The 21,217-nt window shown below is 44.1% G+C and overlaps 2 protein-coding genes across 5 annotated transcripts in view; one reads left to right on the plus strand and one right to left on the minus strand.

The window, feature by feature from the left end:
- Positions 1–8,257: 8,257 nt before the first annotated feature.
- On the minus strand, positions 8,258–17,183 carry optn (optineurin). Of its 2 annotated transcripts, XM_042078823.1 has the most exons (15): positions 16,886–17,183; positions 16,039–16,187; positions 15,412–15,611; positions 14,413–14,559; positions 13,989–14,053; positions 13,545–13,655; positions 13,280–13,400; positions 13,002–13,117; positions 12,095–12,244; positions 11,581–11,665; positions 11,323–11,481; positions 10,807–10,949; positions 9,609–9,676; positions 9,366–9,510; positions 8,258–9,335 (listed from the first exon to the last, which is right to left on the minus strand). In XM_042078823.1, the coding sequence occupies exons 2-14, from the start codon at positions 16,166–16,168 to the stop codon at positions 9,410–9,412; spliced, it is 1,596 nt and encodes a 531-aa protein (XP_041934757.1). In that variant the 5' UTR covers positions 16,169–16,187; positions 16,886–17,183; the 3' UTR covers positions 8,258–9,335; positions 9,366–9,409. The 2 variants fall into 2 exon arrangements, with proteins under 2 accessions (XP_041934757.1, XP_041934756.1); XM_042078822.1 differs by having other exon boundaries at positions 8,258–9,510.
- A 133-nt stretch (positions 17,184–17,316) lies between these two features.
- The window catches only part of ccdc3a (coiled-coil domain containing 3a), a 12,543-nt gene continuing 8,642 nt past the window's right edge, over positions 17,317–21,217 (plus strand). Inside the window, exons 1-4 of one of the 3 annotated variants that reach the window (XM_042078826.1) lie at positions 17,317–17,866; positions 17,987–18,345; positions 18,676–19,012; positions 19,487–19,661. In XM_042078826.1, coding sequence (XP_041934760.1) covers positions 18,333–18,345; positions 18,676–19,012; positions 19,487–19,661 — 525 coding nt within the window. In that variant the 5' untranslated portion in view covers positions 17,317–17,866; positions 17,987–18,332. Of the gene's footprint in view, positions 17,867–17,951; positions 19,013–19,486; positions 19,662–21,217 lie in introns of those variants that run through there. The other 2 variants (XM_042078824.1, XM_042078825.1) reach the window with 2 other exon arrangements.

Consider the following 21,217-nt stretch of genomic DNA (forward strand, 5'->3'; position numbering starts at 1 on the left):
CATGTGATGTGGTGGTTGTTTTTTTTTCTCTGACTACGTGAAGGATATTAGAATATAATCTGGTTCTCGACCCCCCACAAGGGTTCCAGGTTCTTCAACATCTTAACTTTAGAAGCTTAATCCCCCCCATTCAATATATAGAATATAATAACACAGTGTACAGTGTAAATTAACATAACTTTTCTAAATGATTGTACTATTTTGTTTGCAAAACACATTTTACAAGCTCAAAGGCAGTTTATTCCTGCAAAAGAGGTTTACATGAAATTAATGGGTAATTGTCTTTCCACCAAGAAATTTAGGAGGTTTATTTCTAACAAGAAGTAATTAAGGTCCAACCGCCATCTTGACTTCATAGAGAAGTGGCTTCCCCTAATCTGTTAATCGGATGAAGTTGAAGTGTGCACAAGTAAATTAATCACATTCCAACACACCTGAAAGCACCATACATACGTAGGGTGTTTTAAAAGAGTTGGTTTGCATAAAAAAAGAGGCCTGTTTGAAATCCTCATATTGAATATTGGATTCTCATTGCCATAGTGCCATCTTCTGGAAAGACCAAAGAGTTAAGAGTTTGTCCTCTGGATTCAAACACTTGGAAATAGGTATATGAATGTTCAGCCACTCTTATCAAATAATTTGATTTGAACCATCCATACATACGGATAGATGAGAAACTTTCCTTCAGTCAGTCACATTCACGAACAAAATCCTTGTCACCTCTGGCAAGACTGTTGAGCCGAATTAGAAACTTACATGCTCAAACCTTAAATGGACAAAAATCTATCCATTCAGACCAGAATCTGAAAAGATGGGAGATAAACTACTAGCAGATGTAAGTGAAAAAAATGTCTACCAGTAACCCAACTTGCACACCACTTCAAACAATGATGCTCCTGCTTTGGGAAACGAGACAAACTGAAGCTATTTTGAGCAGCAAAAATAAATGTTTGTAGGCCTATAAATTCTAATTTCATATTCCATAATACTCAGAGCCTAAAGTGTTCAGGCACTGTGCCTGAATTCAAAATTGAAATTGGCCAATATGCCTATACAGGCCTATCTTGCTAACTTCAGGCACAGACATTTTCTTGGTTTTCAGCCCTGAGTATTAAATAATTAAAAAACTTGCTGTAGCCACACCTCTAAACAATTTGCAACAATTTTGGTATGACTGATAAGTGTTTTTAATGAGAAAGTAGAAATGTCAGTGTCAATTGTAGAAGACTTGATGTTACACCTACCGTAGTTAAAAGTCTAAGGGACATGCGGCGACATAACCCATCAACTCCTCATTAGTTAAAAAAGTTAAACACTGAAACCAGGAAATGGTCAAACAACCTTAGACTTCCAAAATAAAGGCTCGAAATGTCCTCGAAACCCTGCAGCAACACACTAACCAACAGACAGAAAAATAAACACCCACCCAACTCGGGCGCACAATTGCCAGATGCCTGCAACTTCTCACACAGGTTTGTACAGTCCACACAATACACGACTACACTTTACAAGTCACACGACCAAATGACCGCCAATCTGCTGCTCGGCCCAAAAAGGTCCTCTGTAGCCAGCTGAGATTTTTTTTAAAGCTTGCCCAATTAGCCCGATAAGGAGCCCTCACTTCCAGGCAATTAAGGAGTAGGCGGAACCTGGGCACAAAAGAGCAGAACAGCAGAGCATCCAAACCCACTACAGCTGTAACACCCACTCCCATGAGAGCAAACATATAGTTTGCAATAACAGAAAGTATGAATTTCTATGCATTATACACAGTGTATTTTTTTCTCTTTTTTAATGTAAATATTTCTTTAATTAAAAAAAAAAAAAAAAAAAAAAAGGAGCCATCTCACCCATGGGACAAGGCATCAGCCACAACATTATGTTTTCCTTTTTTGTGTTTCGATGTTGTAGCCCTGAACCAGCAACGCCCAGCACATTAACCGCTGAGTACGGTTGTACATCTGCGCCAGAAACACAAGGGGGTTGTGGTCAGTGTACACTATGACAGTTGATGGACTGGAGCCAACATATACTTCGAAATGTTGAAGGGCCAGAAGCATGGCCAAGGTCTTCTTTTCAATAGTGGAGTATCTTCCCCCCCATCTTGCAACAACACTGCACCAGCTCCAACTTAAAAGGAATGGAAATGTTAGGAGCAGCCAGAACAGCAGCAGAGCCTTACATGCATCAAAAGCCTAACATCCATCATCCCAACCAGAAGGGATGCATAATGTGATGAGCGGAGCCAACACCACAAAGAAATTCCCAGGAATCGGAGTTCACGTCGGCTTGTCAGAACTGGGTATGAAAGAATAGTAGTAACCTTGACGTCCACTGGATGTACCTGCCCAAGATCCACCTGTTTTCCGAGATAAGTCACCATGGCCTTACCAAATTCACACTTGGGCCAAATTGAGGGTCAGGGAGGCCCCAGCTAGATGTTGATGAACACCACTTTCAAACTGGCCATATGGTCTTTCCAGTCATTAGAAAAGAACACCACATCATCCAAATACACGTTACAATCAGGGGCGTCACTAGACCTTATTCACTGGGGCACGTGCCTTAGTAAAAGTCTCCAGTGCCCCAGTAAAATTCTAGCGTGGCTCTAGCTTCATTCATGAGCGCATCTCCGTGCCTGCTTTAATCATGGCTCGAGCCTCACTTACCAGCCAATAAAAAAAACAAGGAATAAAGAAAGGGACCATAATAGCCAATCAGGAAATAGCATCTCTGTAGCTGGCTAAGATTGAACGCAACAACCAATGAAAATCGTTCACATGATTCTTTCGAGTGTTTCGTTGTACTGCACACACATACACTGTGGAATACGCTGGAGCTCGTTACATCACTTTGAGCAGAGTAAGTCGTCCCCTGTTTAATGTTACAACAAATTGATCAAGACAAATTGATCGCTGTTAGAGAGTGTTACCCACACAACTAGCATCTGTTTTTCAATGCTTAGCGTCATTGTAGCCTAAATTTAGCAACAGTTTACCAGCTTGTGCTCTCTCCCTCACACACACACTCACACCATGCGTAGGCTGCATGCACACATGCGGACAATTAATAAGGATTTATACGTATACTGTAGAGAGAGTCCTGTAAAAGTAGCCTATACTGTTTGTGAAGCTGTCCTACTGTAAAACTAAACATAGCCTTCTGATAAACTATTCAGAGGGACATCAGAAAATTCTTCCTGAACAGAGGCAGAGGGAGAGGAACAGTGAGGAGGATGAGGGAGGTATGATACTTTTGCCCACATTAACGGTAACATTAACATTTATGCTGGTAATAGCCAATGCTGTGATTTGATCAATGGTTTAATGGCAAACATAAATAAGTTTGCTGCATTTGCAAATGTAGCCTATAATAATATACACAGAATCAGAGTAGCCATCTGTGTAGATTATTATAGGCTACATTTGCAAATTATCACCAAAAGTCAGTATGAAGGCTTTAGTAGGCTATTTAAGCTACAAAGAACTGCAGTATTGCCAGAATGTCTATAGGACCCTTGCCTGGGAGGGAAGTAATCTCAATTTTTACTAAAAATAATCTTCCCTTGTGTTAGTAGGAAAGCCTATTCAATTCATGCAGTGAGTATAGGCCTACTTATGCCTATGTGTTTGGATGTTGCTGGATAGTGGCTGCTACAACAATTGAGGGAGAGAGTGCTGGAGGAGGAGGAGAAGAAGGTCGAAGAGAGGGGAGAAAGAGCACAGGCTGGGCAGTCCAATACCAGGCAGGAGGAGGAGGAGGAGAGAGACAGGCAAGAAACGGATGAGGACATGATGGGGGCTAGACGTAAAACTATTCAGAGTATGGAGGAGGATGTCTGTGACCTAGGGGAGATATGTGATGGTCCAAATCAGGCTAGCCATTTATTTCATATTGCGCGCACAGTTCATTTTTTTTTTTTTTTATGTTGGGGGCCTGTGCCCCAGCAAAGCTCTAGGTCTAGAATCGCCCCTGGTTACAATTGGGAACATCCCCCAACACCAGGTGCATCATACGCTGGAACGTGGCGGGCGCATTTCGTATCCCAAAAGCCATAACTGTATGACGTGGTCCGGAGTAATGAAGACTGAAATGTCAGCAACTCTGGTCATTAACAGGACCTGGCATTATCCTTTTAGCAGGTCCAGCTTTATGATGAATACCGCAGGACTGATGCTGTCAATGCAGTCCATGCGAGGCAAAGGAAAGGAATCCGGCACAGTCACCTTATGGAAATCTGTGTAGAAGCGTGCAGTTCCATCAGACTTAAGGCGCTAACAAGCACGGGGAGCTCCATGCACTGGGACTGGGCCGGTCTAACCCGTGATCTAGTAGGTAATCGACCTCTTTCCTCATGACTTCTCTTTTCCTGTTGGGGAAGCATGAAGAAAGCATGTTGTTTGATAGGAGAGGCAGACCCAACATCACGTCACTGAACAAACTAGGGCAAGCCTGAAGGAGGCCAATTACATTGTTTCTCTGGCACGTCAGCAAATAAGACAAGTTATCACCCGTTTTCTGTAAACATTCGATTGCCCCTCAACTAGCTCCATCAACCCATCATCAGACAGGGACCCTTCACAGACCAAAGAAACAGCTGAACCCTCAGTGTCAGCACACTCAGACATCTTTTCCTGACTGCCTGTTGAGACGTTGCTGGAATCAAAACGAGCAGCAAGGGCAGAGCCTGGCACTGGCAACAAAACCAAAACCCGATCACCCGGTTTAAACTGCTGCTCAACAGCTTGTCTATCAAAATGGCGCTTCATCCGTTCTTAAAGATGAAGAGAGGGCCTCCCTTGCCAAACACGATGCATGGTGCAATCGCTCTTTGTGCGCCCGAGTTGGGTGGGTGTTTATTTTTCACACACCCAAAGAGAGACATTTTCACAGTTTATTAAAACTATAAAGAATATACAACGGATCACTAATTCATATTGCAGTGAAATGGGACGAGACAATTGAATAGAAAAAGAACCAACAGAACAGATTAAGAAGAAGCATGATCCATCTTGGGCCAAGTCTCAGAGCAGTTCCTGTCTCGAGTAAGGCAAAGGTGAGCGTCACAGGCTTTGCACTTTCATGGGGTTTCTGCCCTCTTACCCCTGTGCTCTATGCTTCCTGCAGTACACACAGGTCTTGTGGCCGGAATTACCCTTCTCCCTGTAAATGGAATGTGGTTGTCATCGAAGCCTCAGGGTCGCCTCGGAGTCCCCTTCAGGACCACTCGCTGCCGGAGCTCTTTGTGGATGAGGTAGATGTTGGTTGCAGTGATGTCCAGGAAGTGAAGGAGCAGCCTCCTATACCACTTCTGGGTCTTGTGCTGCGTCGTGTAGTACTGGATCAACTGGTTGGACAGATCGACACCACCAATTTAGTTGTTGTATTCCAGGACCGGCGTAGAGCATGAGTAGGCCTTTGCGTCCTTTGTGGTACAGATGTCATTCCGGTTCTTGATTCTCCTCTGGATAGTGTCTCCTTTGTGAGCTGTATGGATGGTGGAACACATTGACACCTCTCCATTTATACTTGCCACCACTGGCCTTGTTCCTGGCCGCTAGCTTGTTGGAGTTCCAACATACAGTAGGAGCCTCTCAACACATTCTCTAGGAAGTACAACTTGTAGAGCTCCAGAGGAGTGTGAGTGTCTGATGCACTCAGCTGCACACTGGGCTCTCTCGCAGAAAGAAACCGAAGAGTTGGCAGAGTTACGTCGGAGTCGCACTCTGTCTTCCATGATTGATCCCACTGACTGGGCTTACCCACGGGCTGTCTCTTCTTCGGAGAGGTAGTGTTCTCATGACTGTCATTCTGAAGGTTCTAGGAGATTAGCTGCTCCTGCTGTTCAGGTGACGTGATTTCAGGTGCTTCACAGACGTCAATCTTGTTTATGTTTCTGTAAAGTAAAGAAAAACAAATTCACACCACCATCACAATTCAGAATAGAATATTGACAGAATATTTGACCATTGACTCAGATCTCCACAGAGGTTCAGGTTCCATCATTTCTGTTTTCAATGGCATGTGCACATTGCACGCTGAAGAATTATTAGCATGCGGTGTCATCACTAATCATATTGTAAATTTTAGTTGTTGGTCCATGTTCTGGCGGAATAGGCTGCACATGGGCAATGCAAGGAGTACTACTGCAGATCCACATCTGGTATAATAAAAAAGTCCCAATTGTAGAGCACTCATATGCTCAAATACATGACACCTACAGAAACGTGAACTCTAGCTGCAGATTTGAGAGAAAAGGGTATAAAAGGATGCATGCTCCAACAAGCACACAATGGGTGTGGCCTGCTTGGCTGGTGAGGAGTTAATATAAACAATCTGATTCATATTCTTTTTTTTTACCTACAAGATGATACTTGTGCATTATGGTTCATTTCGGAGTCCATGTGTTTCCATCTATTGCCGTTTCTGGGCCTAACTAAAAATAGCTTTAGCCTGCTAAAATGTGAATTTACAGACAATGACCCAGTGACGAATGCCCAAACTGCAGACACTTTAGGCCTACACTCACCCTAACCCTAAACATAACAGTAGCTTACACCAAGACAGACACTGTGTTTCATGCAATACAGTATGCTGCAATTTTGATCCATTTTCCTGATAGACAGAGCATTTACAAAAGATTCTGAACGGTTCGCCCTGTCGGGACTTATTTTCCCAATAATAATCTATACATTATCCCTTACTTAGTGTGCATGCTCTTGGTGATGGATTGGGCTATTCATGGGGATTTTTACCTAGGCACACGTGCCTCAACCGTGCTGCAGCAGTGCTCATTGCAAGGGAATGTTTTTCTGGTCTAATTAAAAGCATGCATGCATACTGTTGACTATGAACTAGTGAACAACACCACACATTACACAAATCACACGTACTCATTATAAATCCCATCTTCACTAGAATCATGTTGTTGCTCGTAAGGGCAGTAATCCTCGTCATAGTCGTCCCCACTGCTTTCTTCTGATGAAAAGTTGCCCTCGTCGTTTTCCAGGAGGCTTTCCTGACTCTGTGGATGTGATTCATCAGCAGAAACGTGGAGTGTGTCATTGTCCTTGTCTTCTTTGATCAACGAAAATATAGTCTGCCGTAGCCTAAGGTAGGTTAGTAAAATGCTCTTGCACGTTTTTATCCCTTGCTATACCCATAGACCCCAGTGAAGAATGAGGTCTATGCCCATTAAGAATTTTGATTGCTGTTTTCTGAAAGAAAGCTAGAAGAAAAATCAAATGGCCTGCCTAAAGTTTATGTCATTTGACCCATGTCTAGTTCTTCTCATGGAGTCCTAAAAATATTCATGCAAAGGAGACGTAAAAAGTATGGCAAGGAAACACAAAATCAGTTCAGAACAACAGTCACCATTCGGAAACTCCATACTTTCTTGCTGTATGTTGTTGTTATTGGAAAGTAGGCTTAGCCATAGGCCTACTGGCAACAGTATCAGTAAAACCCTATCTAAAATACAGGACAGAGTATATACATTAAGGAACAGAAGGTTTATAACTGCTTTGCACAACTGAATGGAAACAGAAACCTCTACTTCCTTCAATTGTAGGGTCTACAATTGAGATAAAAGTAGCCCAAATCATACCATTGTTCTTTAGGCTACTATCTGTAATACACAGAAATTAGTGCTTAAACATAGCAAATAAAAGCACTGGTGAGCTCTCAGCAGGACTGATATTTACTTTCATACATAGTGGTGTTTTGTACATTGTTTTTTCATCTACCTCATGTCTATCTGTATTATGGTCATGGTTATTGTTTTTAGCAGACACTTTTATCCAAGGCGATTTACAGAATATTTACCTTACAATAATTAAGATTAACAGTAAACTGTTTTTTTGTTGTTGTTTTAAGTTTGTAAGCTAACATTAAGAAAAACAGTAATACCGGTAATAATGATAATAATTAACACAATAATGTTACTAACTGTTATTTGTTGTGCAATTTGTTTCTGCAAAACCACAATTGTCTATCTGTCTGTCTGTTTTACTTAATTCTGTGAATGGGACCAATACAAGCAATAATTAATCTTGAAAATGTAAAATCCATCCACACTGTGCACCAGAACATTTATTAGATGTGATTGGTAGTCTATATAGAGCTTTACACGTGTGTATAAGCAAATCAGACAGTTAGAACCTGCAACTTCTGAATTAAATTCACTTTTCAGAGCAATATGCTGGCTGAGTAACAGACAATACTAGTTGGAGAAAAAAAGCACACACTCTAAAAGGACTAATGTTCAGATCTTTTTTTAATATTTAGCAGGTCCAAGAGACATCTTTACTTTATCCAAATTCATAAGCAAGAATGTGGGTTAATTCTTCAGGTAGCAATGAATACCCAAGTTGGTCACTGATGCTACACCAAGCAGACTATGGAACAGTCCTTAATTTTCAGAACAAAGTTATCTCTCCCTCCGTCTGGGGTCTCCTCACCCCTGCTGCTACGTCCTTCGAGTAATTATACTTCACGGACATCAAAACCAGCTTCTTCAAACCAGTTCTCACTGAGAGGAAGACGAGAAGCAATCTGCAACAGTGCAGTTGCCAATGAATTAAGGCCGATAGTCCCAGAATAGTGAAATTCTGGGATTGAGCCCCCAACCTGCTACATCCTCAGTCATTAATCTGGGGTGCATTTCCCAAAACCATAGTTGCTAACCTGTTAGCAACTTGCTTAGTTGGCAATGGGAAATTGCATTGCAACCAACAAAGTTGCTAACTGGTTTTGGAAAACGCGCCCCTGGAATATTGTCAGCAGCTAAAGTGCCCTGATGCAGTAAACTATAACTTCTACTCCACTCAAGATTTATATGGTTGTATTTGTTTAATAAAGTTTTTGAGAATATATTTTGAAGTCTGTCACCAAAGCCATCTGAGAAAAATCTACTTAAATATCACATATTAGGGTTCTTGATAAATGCCTTGAACTGAATACAGGTATAAAGTAATTTAACATGAAAATAAACACAATATAAATGTAACTAGGCTTGAATTGGCAAACAAAATATAATTATTATATATTATTTAAGCATATAAGGGCTTCAAAATCAGCACTATACTGATATGCATTATACGCATTATTAGTCTGACAGTAAACTTCAAATCTGAACGCCAATGGATCTTAATTACAGAGTGCAAAATGGGAATACTTTGTTATACCCAACAATATTCTTTTCAAGAAGAGTTACTGTGCAGTTGTTGCTATGTGCAGTATTAAAGCTTATTATGGACCAGTTTTGATAAACTAGTTCGTGTGTGTGTGTGTGTGTGTGTGTGTGTGTGTGTGTGTGTGTGTGTGTGTGTGTGTGGGGGGGGGGGGGGGGGGGGGGGGGGGGGGGTGGGGGGGGGTTGTTAATTGTTTGAGATACTGTCTGAACACAGGCTCAAATGATGCAGTCCATGATGTGGATTTGCAGAGAGTCCAGATCAGGAAGGATTTCATTACATTTTGGACAGGCATGTTCCGGAATGTTCACTTCCGCTCCTATGAAACAAAATGAGGGGAAACAAGTTGGTGCAAGTAAGCGAAAAAATCTTCACATAACAACAAAAATGTTGCCTCTATGGTAAAGGAACTCATACCTCTGCTTCCCCCTTGTGGCGTGGCTCCACGTGGCACGTGTCTGCGCTGCATCTCTCCTAAGGATTGTCTGCAACATGCACAGCTCATTAGAGAACTTTTCATGAACTAACCACCATCCCCATAATAAACTATTCATTTCAAGGCTATTAATTTACATTTTCATGTGTTGGCTTGTGCTTTCTGAGTGCCTGGATTTGTTTTTATGCTCAAATCCTACAAATCCAGGCACACCGAAAGCACAAGCCAACCATTGCACTCCGAAAGCACAAGCCAACCGTTGTTGTGCTTGTTATGCTTGTCTAGCCCATTACAATTTATTGTTGATTTTGTTGTTGTCTTTCAACACAACCTTGAGTGCCTGGACGTGGGCATTTTTCATCTCCACTCTTTCTGGATTAGATTTCCCTTCTAAATGCTCTGGTGGTTTGAAGGACACCAGTAGCGTTGCTGCTGATTTCTTCATGTCCAGAACATACTGAGCTGGACTTTCCTGTACATGGATTGAACCTTAGTCCTAGACTACAAGACCACGTTTACATTTAGTTTTTTTTAAAAATTTGTTTTGGGTGATCTGATCACAAATAGTCACTTCTAAAATACAGGTGTAAACGATCATCAAGATCTGATCACTCAAACCACTTGCTGAGCTGGTCCCAGACGCATTTGACTACATATCATTTGTAGTGTAAATGATAATGTGTTCTGCAGCATCATGGACAATGGGAGTTCTAATCAATGTGACAACGGCAGTAACAGAATATAAACAAGTGGTCGGCATCATCTGTAGCTGTACACCTAAGATACACATGGATACAAGGGGCGCTGGTAGCGTAGTGGTTAAGGAGCTGGGCTAGAATGCAGCATGCGGTAGCCTAAAACGTTGTAAGTTTAATTCCTGGAATCCACTGTTGTGCCCTTGTAATAAAATTTACATATAAGTCACTTTGGATAAAAAGTGTCTGCTAAATTAGTAAATGTAAACATAAATTTGTAAATAACAATGTCTCGGCTGACCACTTGTAATCGGATCGCCCAAGACACTTCTGAAAATAAGTTTAAATATGGCCCAAAGAGATATTCAGTGTTCATTTCCACTGATAAAAAGATTTTAGTTTTTGACTAGGCGTAATCCGTGTACAGAAAACCACCCCACTGTGTTTTCTGCCCTTGCCTGTACGCCTGTGTGAGAGGGCTTACCTGCCCAGCGAGTCCATCTCATCCTCCAGTTGGCTCTTCTGTTTCTTGACAAACTCCAGCTGGGCAGCGAGACGCTCCTTCTCTGCATGGATGGCCTCTCGAGCAGCCCGCTCCGCATAGAAATCAGCCGAGTACACTTCCGCCTACACAACACACACACACACACACACACACACACAGCTGTAGTTTAAATAAGGCATTTGTAGCCTACTTGGTTACAAGCCTACTTGGTCCTAAGGCGCTATGCATGGACAAAGGCCAACAGAGTCAATCATCACGTAGGCAAGGTAGTGATGGTCCATTTCCAAAGAAGACAATTCTCACGGGGCACTTTAGTACTAAGCTATTGGTGTGGTAGCATTGATACATATGAGGGGTGTATACATTTTGTCCCCACACGGGATAAAAATAGAGACAGGGATTTCCCCCCGTCTAAATATCAGAAAGGGAGAAATCCCCCCCCCCCCCCCCCCCCAAACAAATCACACCCTGTGTACCCAGTTGACATGCACACACCTGGGCCTTAAAGACTGAGATCGTCTCAAGTTCCTTCTCCTTCTGGAAGAGTTCCTGCTTCATGTCATCAATCTTCTGTTGCTTGGCAGCCAGCGCCTGCTCAGCTGCAGCCAAACGCATTTGGACATCGTTGGCCTCCTCCCGCGACACGCTAGCCTGCTAAGGGGTCAGAGGTGAACAGGGAAACGGGGCTTAACGTGACAGGGCTAATGTGGGTCTGAAAACCAATCAAGTGAGGCAGCAGTTACCCATGGTTACCTCTCGTCTCTTCCTCTCCTCCTTCATCTCATTATAATCTTCAAACAGCTTAGTGTATGCATCTTTCAACTGAGCCAGGTTGTTCCTGATGAGAGGAAAGAGAGAGAGAGGGAAACATATATGTTACATATATTTTGAGGTGAAATGTAAGGCAAAACCATAGTATATGTTCTCTTTCATGTGCCTGTAGGAAAACCTTGTGAAAGACATCTGCAATTTTCAGAGGCCTAGCATATGTGTTTGTCTGTGTATGTTACTTGGGTGTCATAACTGATGACCGACTTAATTTCTCATGCAGCTTCAGTCACGAGGTCTTGTCGATTCACAATCTGATCCTGTCTCACACAGTATCCTACACAACTTCTTGTGCAGGCCACGGTTATTTCTAAACTGGACTATTGCAATGCAATATTAACATAGGCCTCTAGGTACAATACATTTGTGTATGAGTACAGTACAGATACAGTATGTATATGTGTGTGTGTGTTACAGTGTATGTGTATAGTCTCCTCACTTCTCCTCCAGGGCCTTCTTCTGCTCCATCTTGTTGTGGGCCTGCAGACTCTCCAGCTGCAGCTTGAGCCTCTCGTTCTCAGTCTGCACCTGCTGCCGCTCCCCCAGCTGGGTCCTCAGGCTGGCCAGCTCCTGCTCCATCTCCCGACACCTGCAGACGAGACACACACACGCCAGGGGTGGAAATTACATTTTGAAATTGTGTACCTCTGCTTGCCACTGGCAGATTTTTGGTCAAATTCACCCAATATTTAATCATTACTTTGTGTCTGAAATCTACCAGCCACTTGCATATTTTACCAGCATGTGGCTGGTGCTAATGTCCATCCCTGACACACACACGCACGCACACACGCACGTGTGCCGGACATCAAGGGGCAGCGGGTCAGGGGACGGACTGAGATTACGGAGGTGCGTTTACAGTACACAATGGATCTGGGAAGGGGGCTACTGAAGGAGCATTGTACTGCTAACACAATCACCTCCGTAGGTGTGACACTCAGACTGTAAATGTATTGGTAAACAGATGTATATCTGTAATATGCTGTTGAGTGTTAAGGGTAGGGGTAGCTATACTGGAGAAAGGTTGCTGATTTGACCAGCCACAGAAATAGATTCCTCTCTTCAGTGCTCCATGGACGAGAGGGTGTGTACTCTGTTTGTTTGTTTATAGAGCCAGAGCTATGTGTGGGGGAAAACCAGAGCTTTTATTTCAGTGGACACGCAGAACAGACTGCTAGCAGATTGTGAGGATATACTTGCTGATTGTGACAAAAAGTGTATTATCTTAAAACCGCTTACTACTCCTTTAATAGCATCTGTTTAATGAATAAATGTAAACGTGAAACATGTCTTAGGTTCATTAATACTCTTGGATCAGGTTGTGTACTCTAGTGAGTATGCTGTACCTGTCCTGGAGGTTTTTCTTCATTTTTTCTGCTTCATCCAATTTGCTCTGAGGCTCCTGGAGCTCTTTGACCAGAGTCTTCACCTGAGTCTTCAGATTCTCCACTTCGGTTGCAGACTGCAACACACACACACACACACACACACACACACACACACACACACACATGTATTTAATTATGCACTCACAAATATTTAGGCATTGTTATAGAGCCTAGGAATTCAGATCTTGTAAAATTGTTGACTGAATAGCACAAAAATTCCGGGTGAAGGCAGTTACCTTATCATCACTGCTCTGTTTGTCCTTCTCAGCCTGCTGTTGATCAGCGAGCTGGAGAGATAGTGACGTCTGTGTGCTGCTCTCTCTGTTTATCTGCCTCTGAAGTTCCAACTCGTTCAATCTGCCAAAACATGCCCAACATTTTCATTGGAATAGAAGAATACAACCACACAGACACGCACTAACCTAAACTTTGAGAAAATAGTCTTTCTCTCTATCGTGAATCGTTTCAATTTTACGCCACCGTGAGGCCTACGGCCCTCACCTCTCTCTTGCAGCCTGGAGCTCAATTTCCAGCGTCTCCTTGCATTTGGTCTCACTCCTCAGGGACTGCAGCAGTTGGCTCACCGTCTGCTCTTCGGATTTGAAGCGTGACCTACACACAGAGGAACACATTTCTATTTACAGAGCACACACACAAACAAAAGTGTGCACGTAGGCTAGGCTTTGAAAAGCAGAAGTAATGATGGGATACAGATGCAAAATAGCGCATACACATTTACACAGCAAACTTGGTTAATACACATATAACCCTGAAAGGAATGGCTGAACAAGAACAAGAGGGTAGGCTCACTAGTCTGGCACTGCATGTCTATTTGAGCTTTAATGATCCTGACTTGCAATACACAGCACAAACCCACTGGCCTTCAACACACACACACACACACACACACACACACACACACACACACACACAAAATGTCCTTACATGCATGAAGCTGTGAGTTCTTCCTGAGCAGAGGGTAAGTCTTTAGTCACATCCAGTTGTCCTTCCTGCAAGAGTCAGAGTCCTTCAATAAACAGAATGAACATATGACAGCCCTTGACACAACTAAATGAGTGCATACGTTTGTGTCATAAAACTGAACTGGGATAGAAGTGACAAGCCTATGCCTATACGCTGCCCAGCCCTGCTGCATGTTGTGTATTATACACATGCTGAATGATCATGTACATGTAAATAAACCATGCTTTTGCTCCCAGGTGTAACAGTCTAGGGACTCTCATGGTCATCACATCAAAATGACTGTACACATGGAATCAGAACTCTAGCACATCTACAGCTATATTAGTGCAAATACTAGTTTGTATAATGTTTGTTTGATTGTGGCGGGTCAGTCATCATCACGCACAGCGATCCGGATCTCGATGAAGGAGTCCTCAGGTGATCCCTGGCCCATCTTCAGCTGCAGCTCGGAGTTGAGGGCCACCAGGTCGTTCTTCTCGGCCTGCACGCGGGCCAGCTGCACCCTGAGCGCCTCCAGCTCCCCTGTCACAGCCTGGAGCAGGAGCAACAACAACGGATGTAAGTCCATGAGTATTTATTTATATAGCAGATTTTCAAGCGCTTCATAGACACAGACAATGACAACATAAACAATGTTATTTTCACATGCACAACTAGCAGAACGGTGAAATTAAAATTAAAACGGAGATGGAAAAGTTGCAATAAGGGCTCTCCACTTTCTTTTTTGCCTTAAAATAAAACTGGTAGCCTATTTTGCAGACTTCTCAAGATACTTCAGAAATGTCAGTAATCAACTAGCCACTGAAATAGTCTAATAATGCTAATGCTAAACCAGTACTGTCTGTATGTTTGCTTTCACTTCGGTGACCAAAAATCACTCGAGTGCATGCAGGTTGTCTCAAGTGTTATGCAAATCAGTGAACCATACCAACCATAAACGGGCAGTTAAAAATAAAATATAGGCAAAAAATTGAACTGTGCAGTGTGCATCAAGACCTGCCAGTGTAAATGCACCCTTTAGACAGCACAGCACCGCACATTTCCATAAGAACTCTCAAGCAACAGCTGAACTCTTTAGATGGAAAGGGTTAGTGCAAATCAATTAGTGGTAAACTAGGATTTGAGATGGCCTGATCTGTGATTCAGCAGGTCAAGTCAGTTATGGAGTGATAAAGTTGATCTGATCTGCAGTTGTGATGATACCCGCTAATTACCACACACACACGAAAAAAAAATGTGTACGTAGATGTCACTAATAGACCTCCGTCAACTTTATACCACGTGAGGTATAAAAGAAATCATACAAAGTGTCCCAGCGTTTCTCCGTTAGTACACCAAAGCTTTTCTTATTGTACAGATTAACAACACAAAGAGATGACCTGACCTGTGCTGGCGGTGAGGTGCTCTGCAGCTCTTGCACTCGTTTTTTCAGTCCCTCGTTTTCTGTAGTGAGAGTCGTCACTCGTTGCCTGGCTTCCTCCAGTCGTCCCTCCAGGAACTCCCGTTCCTCCCTCTGCTTCTCGCGCCAGACAGACAGATCCTCGAAACGCTCCTTCATGGACGAGTTAGTCTGCCTCAACGCCTCTGTGAGGACCGCAGAGTATCAGAGAGAGGGTGTGTGAGAAAGAGAAACATAAGTACACACACACACACATTCTTCTGTCTTACCTAATACACACACACAAGTACACAAACACACACACGCGCACACACGCACACACACACACATTCTTCTGTCTTACCTAATACACACACAACTACACAAACACAGGGGGCACCTTAACATTACTGGAGGCTCCGGGAATACATACGTATTCGAGGTCGATTCATACAGTATCCAACGTCGGGCACACAATGTGGAACAAGCACACATGCATGAAAATGCATGTGAGTGAGTGACAGAGAGAGAGAGAGAGAGAGAGAGAGAGAGAGAGAGAGAGGAGAGGAGAGAGAGAGAGATTGTCACCTGCCATACATGTCTGTTTAAATGTTTACACACCCACATGCATACCTTTTAGCTCTCGGTTCTCCTTGATGAGGGTGTTCATCTGCTGAACGGCCTCCTCTAGACTGCCCACAGCAGGTCCAGGGGGGGACCCCCGGCTCAAGTCCCCATTCACCATTGGGGTGCTGGAAGCCATTGCTCCACAGTATCCTTATCTGCATGTACATGTCAGAAGAAAGCTTGTCAAAATATGTGGAAATGTCAGGAGAGATTCCAGTCAAAGAGGGTACACACATGTGACAATGAGTCACGAAGGAAATCAGTGTTCCACTCCCACTGTATGTTATCATTATCTCTGATCACAAAGTGAATGTAATGTCAGCACAATATCACAGCCTTTGCTTTTCTTCCGAGTTGACCACGCATAATCCAAATTTATCACTGTGCCAAATGGAAATATACCAGCAGTCAGAATGTTAACGTGGTGCTGTTGCGCAGGACCATAAATTCAATAATCCAATCACATGGGCCATCACCATGACTCGTCAATTCGCAAACCTACCAAATGTCACGAACTAACTTTAGCGACAGGATTATTGTAGTTCCAATGTTTCAACTAAATTCAAACATTACAGTTGTGCTAATAAGCTATTTGCTAAAGATACGTTTCGGTTTCGCTTAACTATAAATGGGGTCCAATGTAACAATCGTTTGCTTGCACATATTCTAGCCTACATGTCTTGATCAAGAGTCAAAGTAAAGGCCTTAACTTTTCAGCACCACCAACACCACTGAAACAATGTTAAGGATGACACTCAATATAGATCCGTGAGAATGATTTCAAACTTAACATGTTTCTCTCCTTCACAAATGATGAAAAGTATGCTATTTGAAATGTAAAGTTGGTACATACAGTTGTATTACTCCAAAACGACGTGGTCGAAACAAAACTGTTCAGGGTCAGACGTCTGCTCACTTTCTTCTTCGCACTCACTGTCTTGTTTGGTAAGAATTTGCTGCTTCTCTTCCTGGTGTTGACGTTACGTAGTCTCTCTGTCGGAAACTGAGCGATCTGGAAGTAAAGTGGATGGGTCTAAAAGCTTGTTTCCACTAGAGCACGTGTGGGTGTGATCGCACCTTGTATTACATTGCATTGTGAAGGTGGTGGCGAAGCAGTCCCACTACAAATGTCCCAGCGTGATCAGCTGATGATGCCGTCATCGGCTGATATTTCACCCCGTCCTCTGCCGCAATGGGATTTCCCCCTGAAGCGTGACCTTGCGCGGCTGTGGCGGCGGCATGCTGGACAAATGGCGCACGAGTGGCGCATGAATATCCTGCTTCACGTTCACGACGATAAATTAGATGGAAGAATCTAACCACGCCACCTTTCATGCAGTACTGAAATACAGTTAAGAGACTGCAAAAGGCTTTCCATATGTTCAGAGGTAGCCTATTTACACAAGCTTGGTTAGAGGAGGAAACTACAATATGAAGTAACGATTCCGTCTCAAACCACTAGATGTCAACAAGAGTACGGGGTTCTAGCATTTTATATTTTATGCTGAGATAAATTGTGATACTGATGGCCTTTGGTCTGTGGAAGCTTTTATAATTGGTCAGAGTAACATCCCTTTAAAAAATAACTATATGGGACAAAAAAATTGCAGTTATTGCATGTCAGCAATTAAGTGTAATAGGCCTAAGTTTCAATGCAATGTAGCCTACTGTTTTTTAATGTCCATATTGCATTTCCTATATGAACTGCAATAATTCCTCAAAGACTTCCGTTTTGACACTTTAAATAGTGCAATTATTTTTTTGCAAGGGACTGCATGCTGGAATGTTTTTGAGTTATACACTGTAGGCCTAAACATTTTAAAATGCTTATACGGTGAGTTATAACATAACATAACATAACATAATATAATATGATATAATGTTATTCGAGGAATGTAGGCTATTTGAATATAATTATTTTGTGCATCCTTTTAACTTCGTTTGCCCACTCAAGCGCTCCACTGGAATGAAACGTGTGGAATGAATGTCACTCCGTGGGAGTCGAAGGTAGACGGGTTGCCATTGGTTGGTAAAACTTTGGGGCTGTCTCATTGGCCTGAGACAAGCCTCACTAATGATGCTGTTGAAGAGCCTTGAAAGAGAGGCAAAAGAATGTCCACATACGGCACGGTGGCTCCGGTGGAATGCCGTAGCAGACCCCGCGGATAGCCCACATCACATTTCTATTTAGATTGGATGCAACACAACTGTCATGGATGGATCTACATGAGTCAAGGGGTTATGTCGCCCCCGTGAAAGAGAAAAACGTATGACTACATCAGTACACCTGGATTAATTTGATGACGACAGCGCGTGAGTTAACTATTTGATTAATAACTCTGCAATAACGAAATAGGCTATAGCTGAACAGGCTGTTTCATCTTTCCGTTCAAAGGAGTTTGCGTACGTTGCTTACTGGTATTTGAATAGTTGAGCTATATGGGTGAGCTTGTGCACATTCCTGTAGGCTAAATGAAAAGACAGTGTATAGATACACCTCAGTAGCCTACTTAAAACAATCTCCCAAAACAAACTGGTAGCCTACTCTACGTTAACCTAAGTTTTTACACTTGTTGCGCCTGAGCGTGGGAAAGATGCTGCGCGCACACTTGATGGCACTTGGCCTCTTGCTGTGCCCGTTAGGTCTCGCGCTGGGGTGCCAGCTGCCGACCGAATGGCGGCCGCTTAGCGAGGGCTGTCGCGCAGAGTTGGCAGAAATCATTGTGTATGCCAAAGTGCTTGCTATCCACGAGGAGCCGTATGCCTCGAGCCTCTTCAACTATTTGCCGTACCAGTTTGAGGAGGAGCGCGTCGGCGAGGGGCTGCTCTATGCGGCGGAAGTGGAGATGCTCTGTGATCAGGCATGGGGCAGCATGCTCGAAGTGCCCGCGGGCTCCCGACTGAACCTCACGGGGCTCGGTTACTTCTCTTGCCAGTCGCACACCGTGATGGAGAACGAGTCCTATATCTTCTTCTTGAGGTGGGTTTTTGTTTGGGTGTGAGTGTGTGAGAGAGAGAGAGAGAGAGAGAAAGAGAGAGAGAAAGAGAGAAAGAGAGAAAGAGAGAGAGAGAGAGAGAGAGAGAGAGAGAGAGAGAGTGTGTGTGTGTGTGTGTGTGTGAGAGAGAGAGAGAGAGGTCAGAGGTGAGGGTCAAAGTTCAAACTAAGATTGACTCCCTGTTTGGATGAAAGACAAGTTTCAGGCACTGTCACAGTGCTGCATTACTAATCTCCCTCTATTGATCTCTGTCCACTCAGATCCATAACACTTGATGGCAGTAGGCTACACACACACACACACACACACACACAGAGACACACACACACAGGTACAGCTATACACTCATAAAAGAGCTTAGATAAAAAAAGAGTAGTACATTGTGCATCAATTCAAAGCATGAAAGACTTTTCTTTCCCCTGACTGTCTTTTTCTGCATTCCTATTCACTTTGCATAGGATGGATGAAAACTACAACCTCCTTCCTCACGGAGTCAACTTTCAGGACGCCATATTCCCGGACACCCCGGAGAACCGGCGGACGTTCTCCAGCCTCTTCCAGTTCTCCAACTGCACCCACGGGCACCCCATGCAAAGCTATAGCCCTGCTTGGGAAAGCCAGGAGGACAGCCGGGTAAGACCCGTTGACCACCTGCTTCAGCTCAAACTCCGACTCCTGCTCCTCTCCTCTCCACTGCTCTATCTCTCCTGGTCCTCTCCTCTCTTCTGCTCTCCTCTCTTCTGCTCTCCTCTCCACTGCTCTATCTCTCCTCTCCTCTCCTCTCCACTGCTCTATCTCTCCTGCTCCTCTCCTCTCCACTGCTCTATCTCTCCTCTCCTCTCTTCTGCTCTCCTCTCCTCTCCTCTCTTCTGCTCTCCTCTCCTCTCCACTGCTCTATCTCTCCTGGTCCTCTCCTCTCTTGTGCTCTCCTCTCTTCTGCTCTCCTCTCCTCTCCTCTCCTGGTCCTCTCCTCTCTTGTGCTCTCCTCTCTTGTGCTCTCCTCTCCTCTCCTCTCCTGGTCCTCTCCTCTCTTCTGCTCTCCTCTCTTCTGCTCTCCTCTCCTCTCCTCTCATGGTCCTCTCCTTCTCTCTCCACTCCTTTCTCCTGCTCCTCTCCTCTCTACTTTTCTCTTCTCTTCTCTTCTATCCTGCTCCTCTCTTCTCTTCTTCTGTCCTGCTACACTCCTCTTCACTCGTCTCCTCTCCTTTCATCTCCTCTCCTGCCCCCCCTCCTCTCCTCTCCTCTTCTCTCCTCTTCTCTCCCCTCCTCCCCTCTCCTCTCTTCTCTTCTCCTCTCCTGCTCTTCTCGCCTCGTCCCCTCTCCTCTCCTTTCATCTCCTCTCCTGCTCCCCTCCTCCCCTCTCCTCTTCTCCTGCTCCCCTCCTCTCCTCTTCGCTCCCCTCCTCCCCTCTCCTCTTCTCCTGCTCCTCTCCTCTCCTCTTCGCTCCCCTCCTCCCCTCTCCTCTCTTTTCCTGCTCCCCTCCTCTCCTGTCTTCTTCTCTCCCCTCCTCTCCTCTCTTTTCCTGCTCCCCTCCTCTCCTCTCCGCTCCCCTCCTCCCCTCTCCTCTCTTTTCCTGCTCCCCTCCTCTCCTCTCTTCTTCTCTCCCCTCCTCTCCTCTCTTTTCCTGCTCCCCTCCTCTCCTCTCTTCTTCTCTCCCCTCCTCTCCTCTCTTTTCCTGCTCCCCTCCTCTCCTGTCTTCTTCTCTCCTCTCCTCTCTTCTCCTGCTCCTCTCCTCTTCTCTCCCCTCCTCCCTTCTCCTCTCTTCTCCTGCTCCTCTCTTCTCCTCTCCTCTCCTGCTTCACTCCTCTCCCCTCATTTCCTCTCGTCAGGGTGAATGTGTGGGCGACTGGCCTATTTGGAAGACCTCCACTAGAGGAACCATGTTGTGTTCAGGTCACACTTGGAGCTTAAGGGGATTTATGCAGCACTGCTCATTAATGACACTGTCTCTGTGCACTCATGGAAGAGATTGCTCGATGTGTGTTTGTGTGTATGAGTGTCTTTCTCTCTCTCTGTATATGTGTGTGTGTGTGTGTGTGTGTTTGAGTGTCTTTCTCTCTCTCTGTGTGTGTGAGTGTGTGAGTGTGTGTGTGTGTGTGTGTGTGTGTGTGTGTGTGTGTGTGTGTTTGAAATGGAAAGAGGTAAGTTATGTGTGTGTGTGTGTGTGTGTGCACTGGGCCGTGGAACAG

This window comes from Alosa sapidissima, chromosome 22 (genome assembly GCF_018492685.1).
Source record: "Alosa sapidissima isolate fAloSap1 chromosome 22, fAloSap1.pri, whole genome shotgun sequence".
NCBI lineage: Eukaryota > Metazoa > Chordata > Actinopteri > Clupeiformes > Clupeidae > Alosa > Alosa sapidissima.